This window comes from Danio rerio, chromosome 7, assembly GCF_049306965.1.
Source record: "Danio rerio strain Tuebingen ecotype United States chromosome 7, GRCz12tu, whole genome shotgun sequence".
NCBI classification, from domain to species: domain Eukaryota; kingdom Metazoa; phylum Chordata; class Actinopteri; order Cypriniformes; family Danionidae; genus Danio; species Danio rerio.
The window spans coordinates 2799450-2808308 of NC_133182.1; the positions used below are offsets into that span (position 1 = coordinate 2799450).

At 40.3% G+C, this 8859-nt stretch overlaps 1 protein-coding gene across 2 annotated transcripts; it reads right to left on the reverse strand.

The window, feature by feature from the left end:
• Positions 1-335: 335 nt before the first annotated feature.
• zgc:66473 lies at positions 336-5189 on the reverse strand. 2 transcript variants are annotated; one of them, XM_073906203.1, is made up of 2 exons: positions 3858-5189; positions 336-2879 (listed from the first exon to the last, which is right to left on the reverse strand). In XM_073906203.1, exons 1-2 carry the CDS (start codon positions 3866-3868, stop codon positions 1289-1291), a joined length of 1602 nt encoding a protein of 533 aa, XP_073762304.1. In that variant the 5' UTR covers positions 3869-5189; the 3' UTR covers positions 336-1288.
• Positions 5190-8859: the final 3670 nt, after the last annotated feature.

Below are 8859 nucleotides of genomic sequence, written 5' to 3' on the forward strand. Positions count from 1 at the left end.
GACAATATTTCTAGTTTCTGTTTCCCGACAGAGAGCTGATGAGTTTGATTCTGTTTAATTGACGTAAATCATCAACCAAGAACTCAACCTTACTGTTAAGGGAGCTTGGCAAGCAGATCTTCTTTGAAAAAAGGGTAACTCTTTGTTTCTACAAATATTTTTGTATTACTGAATGGATGAATCAACTAATACACACACATCACAGCTTAGGTGTCAATAAGTAGCTTTAAGCTCATTTTGTCAGTCCTGTTGTCATCTGAAAGCTCATTTTGCTTCAGGATCTCCTCACCCTCTAGTGGACACTGACCATATTACAGAAACAGGAAATCTAAAATGAAAGTAAACTGTTTATTTTGTAAATGAACAATGCTTTTGATTAACACTTAAATTGCCTAAGATAATTAGAAAGCAGGCTTTTCAAATTCCTCAAAGAAAACAGAAATAGTATTAAAAATAAAACACTTACCTGGCATTATGCTTTAGAGGAAGAGGATGCAACATGTACCAACAACAGGTGACAGCAGAGCTAAATGTTGACATCTTTTTCCAAACAGAAACTATTTGGTGAGTCATTCAAAGCCAAAAATTTTTTATAGTAAATCATGGTAAATACTGTGGTGTTTCATTCTAAAGTACTTGAAGTAATCTGTTTTGGTGATTCTACAGCTAGGGTAACACAACAACTACAGTAATATTTACACATGATGCCTGATGCACACCTTTCAAAAGTGTAAATACATGTACACAACGATGCAGAGCACAACAACTGTGATTTGCAGTTGTAACGAGTGTGGGCGGGGCCAAGAGTTATGGGGGAGGAGCAATGTTAAAGTATTAGAAGTATTGAGTCCCACAAAAAAAAAGCTCGGGATTTTTTATTTTTTATTGTTTTTTTATTGTTCAATTTGCTTAACGTATCTGCCTCTTCCTTTAATACAAAAAAAGTTTGTAGCAAATGCAATGCTTAATGCAATTCATGTAAATAAAAACAGGCAACAAAATCTGAGGGCAGTCTTATAATAAAGGCAATAATTAAAGGTCCCAGCAATTAGTGAAGATGAAATGTAAAAATGCTCAAACAACAATAGCACGATTGAAAAATTGAGTGTTAGCAGATGCCACCATCAGGTACCCCAATATTCATCCATATTGTAGTTTATAAGCATGTTTGACTAGAGTGCATTACCATTTAAAAGAACTATAAAAGGGATCTACAGAACATAACCTGCATTCTCACTGTAAGCAGTCTCCTTATCTTCACTATTCCATCTGTTGACTTGTTTTTTTTTCATTTCTCATTGATGAAGAGTTTTGTGAGTCCAGCTTTCAGGTAACTCAGAGCGTCTTTATTGGCTTCTTCGGCTACCGCGATTGTCCTCATCTCCTCCAGTTCCCGAACCCAGTCTTCTTTCCCAGCCTCCTTCACTCTGGGGATGAAGAAGTCCAGATGCTGGAGGGTGAAGGCGGAGTCTGGTTTTAGAGCGATCTGAGACAGATGCTTGAGGGTTTTGTAAGCATTGAACAGAAGAACAGACTTTTGGTCATCAATGTCCCGTAGATCTTTCTCAAGATCGTCCATTATAATTGAAAACCTCTTCGTCTGTTCTTCAGCTTTTTTATATTCCTTTCTAAAATCATCAAACTCCATCACAATGTATGACGTGCTGATGATGTATTTCTTGTTCTCCTTGACATGTTTGCTGTGGTGGCACTTCCCTGTGCACACAGTGCAGTAGTCATTTCTCATGACTTCACAGTTCTTGGGATCAGTAACCCACCAGCAGTCAAACTCATGGCAGTTCTCCTCACAGACTGTGCAGGTCGTCGCCTTTCTGTGTTTCCATGACGCATTCTCAATTGGCACTTGAATCTTGACAGTCTTTTTGACTCTAATGCTGAAATTTTTAGATTCTGCAATCTTGTCCTTGTTCTGTGTCATTGCTTCATAAATCTGAAGTTTCTCAGCCTTCTTCAGCTCTTTCTCCTGGATTCTCTGCTGAAAGTTGCAGATAAATGCTTCAAACTGAATGCGCTCAATCAAGACATATGAAGTCAACTCTAAACTTTTTCTGTTCTTTTCATCCAGAGAGTCGAAGAATCCTTTCATCTCATCCATACTGTCCTCCCAGGCGTCTCTTTGGGCACGAATGTAGCGTTTTTCATTGTGTCGAGCTTCACCCTGACGATTGTTGAACAGGAAATGAACAGGTTCACCATTTCTGTCTCGTCTGCAGGGGATTTTAGCTTTATTAATAGCACCGAGGACATTTTTAGGAGGAAGACCATCAGAGTGTGTGATTAAAAACACAATGTTGTTCACAATGTCTTTCCCAAACAGAGACAGAATTGAGCTGATAATGTAGTGTTGTCTGTCTGAGAGACGATTCTTGGCCGCTTGAATCACAAAACACACAGCATCGATTTCTCGAACTCCATCGTTGCTCTGAAACAAAGAAGCTAAATTTTCAGCAACCTCCAGATCTTTCTCCAGTCCTCTAGTGTCTCCGTAACCTGGAGTATCAATGATGGTCAGAGAAATGGAGCTCTTCGCATGAAACACCTCATACATGGTGATTTCAGAGGTTTGGGATTCTGACTGATCTCTGGCTTCTTCTTCTGTGATTTCATTCCATATTTCATCCTCAAACTTCACTCCCATTAGGTAGTTGATGAAAGAGTTGATGAGGGTGGTCTTTCCAGCACCGGTCTCTCCCACCAGCAGAAGGATTTTGTTTTGTTTACTGGCGTCTTTTGTACCGTAAGTCCATTTTCTGACTTTCCCATTATCATCAAGTATTTTCCTCTCTGTATGTAGACGGAATCTTTTTGGAGGACCTTGCTGAATCAAACTTGGCTTGCGTTGTAAAGGACTTGGCTTTCTGTAAAATATAGAGCTTTCAATATTTATGTCAGAATCTAACAATAGAAAAAACATAAAATGCACGCACTTACATATGCACATTGAGCATATTAATGAAAATGTAAGTAAGTAAAGGTTTATTTATATAGTACCTTTCCCAGACACTGAGTCACAAAGTGCTTTACAATAAGAGAAAACAACTAAAAGAACACATGATAATAAAAGAAGACATCTTAAAACTAATTAAAAATCCAAATACAGAAACACTAATTCTGTTAATTAAAAGCTTGACCAAAAAGATGCGTCTTTAAATGCTATTTAAAAAAAAGATCAACAGATCCCAGTGTTCTTAGTACTAGCAGGAGAGAGTTCCAGAGCCGTGGGGCCACCACAAAGAAGACACGCGCACCTTTAGTCCTAAGACAAGTTCAGGGAATGGCTAACATGTCTTTGCCAGAAGACCTCAGAGACCGGCTACATGAGTGACTGCTTAAAGGATCTTGAATATACAGGGGTGCTTGACCATGCAGAGCTCTATATGTAATAACCAGAATCTTAAAATTTACTCTAAAACTAATAGGAAGCCAGTGAAGTGCCTTAAACACAGGAGTAATGTGTGAGCTGCAACTGGTGTTAGTTAAAAGCGTCGCTGCTGCATTCTGCACAACTTGCAATCGCACCATAGAGGATTTGTTCAGACAAGTGAACAGAACATTACAGTGATCCAATCAAAAAGAGATGAAGGCATGGACAAGCAACTCCATCTCTTCCTTTGACACAATATCTCTGATTTTTGCGATGTTCCTCAGGTGACAAAAGCATGAACAAATGACAGACTTAACATGACTATTAAAACAAAGAGCTCAATCAAACAGGACACTAAGATTTCTAATATCACTGCAATTTGAACATGACAAACCCCTAAAACTTGCCTAATCATTGGGGTGATGCTATCTGGAGCAAAATTTAACAAAACTAAATCAAGAAAAAAACTCACCTTGAATCCATGGTGATCTCTGGATTAAATCTGTCCACCTCACAGGAGACATTCACCTTCCCTCTGCTAAAGCGTCTGTGTGAGCTGATGGAAATACTGGTCTATTCAACAAGCCTTGTCAAGTTCGTTCTTTCCCAATCTGTTTTCAGTTACTCCTGAACAAACTGTTATAAACACCCGTCTCAACATGCCTGCGTGTTCATCCCTTCTACACACTAATGGAGATAAAATATGATTATAAAATACAGCTGGCAGCTTTGTTAATAGAACAGTTAAATGCATATCATTTTTGTGTATGTGTTCAGTGTTGTCAACAGATTTGTGCTGTACATATAGTACACACTTAGGCTAGTTCTGCTTTAAAGTTTCCAGTATTTATGTGTCTGCTAAATGACTAAATGTAAATGTAAATGTGTGTGTATTTTACAACATAGGCTCATTCTGCAAACGAAGCCCTATATACATTTCTTGAGATCGTGAATTATGTTGCCAGACGTACATATGGCTGCATTTCATCTTTAAAATGAACACTATGAGGCAGTATGGCGGTGTTTCTTTTCACGCTTATCAGCTGAGTTCTTACCTCTATATGTCGATAGACTTGAGAGGCAGAGAGGAGCTGACCACGACCATGGGGCTCTAGTCTGGTGAAGAACGGTTCCAGAAAGCGGGTAAGACAAAGACAGAAGCCAAAAAATAAAATAAACAAGTAAATAACAGGGTGAGAATGTGTTAAAATCTGAAAACTTGGTAAAATCAGACGAGGGCTTTTATTTTTCTGGATTGCTTTTTAAAACTGTTGATTGGTTTAAGGAGGGGGTTGATGGGTTAGTCAGTCAACAGCAGCCTCTGGTCGATTTACACAAGAACAGCAGGTGCGAATGGCACTCGGGAGAGAAATTTGAGATCTTAAAAAGTGTACACAGCGGACACTGTTGGATTCGCGGAAATAAAAACTGAAAAAAAAATAAAAATAAAATAAAAAAAGTAGCTCCTGGGACATATTTGGTGCTCTCCAGAAATGTATATAGCGGTACATTTTCAGAATGAGCCTGGGTTGGTATTTTAGAAAAGTGTCAAAGGTTTCTATTTTCAACATGTTTCTCAAAACTGATAATGCAGCCAATCACCGACATATTTGAGCGTGTGAATGCAGATGGCAGTCAGAGTTATTTAATTCAAGTGAGAAATAGCTCAGTACCCAGTGGTAGAGAATTGAGCTTGTAATCGAAAGGTTACAGGTTTGAGTCACAGATCTTGTCAGGCTCAGGGATCAAACCCGGGTCCCTGGCGTGTGAGTGTGGACTCCTTACCACTGAGCCACTGGTAGTTGAAGAACCCAGCAATGAGACACTATCAGATTCCTTGAGGAGTTTTATTAGCAACAAAAAAGAAGATGAAAAACAGTTAACAAAAACAGGAACTTCAGGTTTCAAAAGGTACATCAACTTAGACAGGCAAAAACTTCTGAACAGAAAAAATCCAAAAATGCTCCAAGGAATATTAGATACAAGAGACTAGCTTAAATAACAAGAAGGAAAAACTCACTGTAGGTGACAGGCATGGGTCAACAATAACCGAGCAAAGAACAGATGAAAAAAGGGTTACTTTTATACAAACAACTAAACAAGGAACAGGTGAAACTGATCTCGGTGATTACAGGTAACCAAAAAAAGAAAAGTTGAAATGGCGACATCTAGTTGCGAATAAAAAACATTACATGAAAAATTAACCAAAAACCCTGACATATCTGACAGGGATTGTAGGGTGAGGGAGTGAATAACCATTATTGAGTCTCACTACTCTCAATTCCACAATTTAGGTGAAACCCTTGAGCACCCTGATGTTCATTATAGAGTTTTTTAATCATTATTAGGTAAAGACAGCATACTCTGTCTTCCGTACTCTGGCAGGAAGGTTGTTGAAAAGGGTCTGCTGCTCATGTTGGACAGTCTGAAATTGGCAGCTGTAACCTAATGGTTAAAGAGCTGAATCCTAGAATACTTAGCTTTGAACCAAGGTTCGAGCATCCAGCATTCTCACCACCCTCAATGCCATGGCTGAGGTGACTGCCTTGGTTAAATGTATTGGTCCTCTAACTGCTTCCCAAGAGCCACAGCAATGGATGTCCATTGCTCTGGGTATGTGTTCACGATGTGTGTGTTCATTGCTGTGTGTTTGCAGTTGGATGGGTTAAATGTAGAGCACAAACTCTGATATGACTACCACCTGTGTCAATGCTTGAGAATGTGTATTGAGACAGCATATGTGGCGTCTAAATTTTTCCAGAAACAGAGCTTGCAGGAATGTATGTAAAGCAAGCTCCTCATGGGCAACTGATTTCACCATGGGTATCCTCACCACACACAGAACAACTCATCCAAAGCCACTCTACCTTTCTTTTCTTTGTTTAGCAGCCAGCTGCTCCTGACATTGATGTTATTTTGGTGTGTCCTAAACTCTATTTTGCCAGAGTTTAGATTAAGCTGGTTTGTAATGGTGACACATCCACTGAATCCTCTTTACTCCATTAAGCCTTCAAGCTGAACTTGTGCAAAATACACTAACTGGCCACTTTAGGTACTCCTGTCCAACTGCTCTCTTATGCAAATTTCTAGTCGACCAATCACATGGCAGCAGCTCAATGCATTTGTGCATGTACACATGGTGAAGATGATCTGCTGACGTTCAAAGCGAGCATCAGAATGGGGAAGAAAGGGGGTTTAAGAGACTTTGAACATGGCATGGTTGTTGCTGCCAGACGGGCTGCTCTGAGTATTTCAGAAACTGCTGATCTACTGGGATTTTCATGCACAACCATCTCTAGGGTTAACAGAGAATGCTCCGACAAAGAGGAAATATCCAGTGAGCGGCAGTTCTGTGGGCGCAAATGCCTTGTTGATGTTAGAGGTCAGAGGAGAATGGCCAGACTGGTTCAGCTGATAGAAAGGCAACAGTAACTCAAATAAGCACTCGTTACAATCGAGCTCTGCAGAAGAGCATCTCTGAACACACAACACGTCCAACCTTGAGGCGGATGGGCTACAGCAGCAGAAGACCACACTGGGTGCCGCTCCTGTCAGCTAAGAACAGGAAACTGAGGCTACAATTCACACAGGCTCACCAAAACTGGACAATAGAAGATTGGAGAAACGTTGCCTGCTCTGATGAGTCTCCATTTCTGCTGACACATTCAGATGCTCGGCTCACAATTTGGCCTCAACAACATGAAAGCATGGATCATCCTGCCTTGTATCAGCGGTTCAGGCTGGTGGTGGTGGTGTAATGGTGTGGGGGAGATTTTCTTGGCACACTTTGAGCCTATTAGTATCAGTTGAGCATGGTGTCAATGCCACAGTCTATCTGAGTATTGTTGCTGACCATGTCCATCCCTTTATGACCACAGTGTACATGAACATGACATTGAGTTTACTGTACTCAAATGGCCTCCAGTCACCAGATCACAATCCAAGAGAGCAGCTTTGGGATGTGGTAGAACGGGAGATTGGTGTCATGGATGTGCAGCCGACAAATCTGCAGCAACTGCATGATGCTATCATGTCAATGTGGAGCAAAATCTCTGAGGAATATTTCCAGTATCTTGTTGAATCTATTCCATGAAGGATTAAGGCAGTTCTGAAGGCAAAAGGGGATCCAACCTGGTACTAGTAATGATGATGTGTCTAGTAATGGTGAGTGTAGATGAGCAGCGCTGCATGTAATTGACACAACATCTTAAAAATGTGGTGCTTATGTGTGAGCCGTTGCAAAAGACATGAGATTTCAGAGTACAAATGTAGCTATTTCTTGATGTTTGACAGTGCATAAACATTTTTGTAAATTATTACTAAGTCAAATCTACATGTTATTTCAGACTGAATACTCAGATTAGCGGTGAACAATATAGAGAGCGCGTCACAGGCTGTCATTGTTCAGAAATGACTCAAAGTGAATTTAAAAGCAAATTCAGCCCAGTAAGCAGGCTAGGTGGAATAGCGCTTTTTACTGGTGTTTTGTTGTTAAACTGAATATAAATCTACATCATCGATGCTGTAAAAGTTCCTTATAAAAAACTGAAAATAGTCACATCAATCTTTCACCGGGAGATTTCATTGGCTGAACAACACGTCTGTGCATATAACCCATTCATTAAACTCTACATCAGCTCTGTGTTACTAAAAGAGTTTTAACACTGAACATTACCTGTCTAACAGAAATATTTCAGCCATGGTGTCGACCTTCCTATAGCATGCAAAACTCACTCCAATATTGATTCAGGATTTTCAAAAGTTTAATTGAGCATTTGTTTTCACTGCTGTCACTTGTGTCTACGTGACCACAGCTCGCGTGAACGCGCAACAGTGGATCTTCATTAAAGGTTCAGGACACCCTGGAGAACTTTTTTTTATATATTAACAGATTTGTGTGTGTTGAGCATCAGTTAAGACAATGTTAGCAGCTGTCAGCTTTAATTGTGGGGAAAACTGGATAATTTTGAGCTTTTGTCAGCTAATTTCAGCTTCCGGGTTTAAAATGATTTTTGGGGAGGGATCAAAATCGGCGACGTAGCGCAGTACTGCAAGTGCAATGATGACCCGTCGGTTTCTCATTATTATTCAAAGCGGAGTTTCCTTATCCAATGACCAGAGCCGGCTGCTTAATTATTCATGAGAGCACGACAGCACGCGCTTTCCGAAGGCAAGGCAGCCACAGACCTGCCAGACCAGTGACAAGCTCAAGCTGTGAGACACAGACCCACGGCACGCAGTAGCTGTTTATGAAGGCTCGTATGTGTTTGTTTCCATGATCCACGGGATTTGTTGCATGTTTTTCCCCGCGATCCTGTCAGGGCCGATCATACAGCAAAGCTGTGTGTGTGATGCAAGCATTTTTGTCAGGAAAGCAGCACTAGAATTGGAGGATAGCGGATGTTGTCTTTTATCAGGAGTTCGTTTACATTCAGACACATCGCCGTGCTGCTGTGTTTGCCTAAATCCTCCAG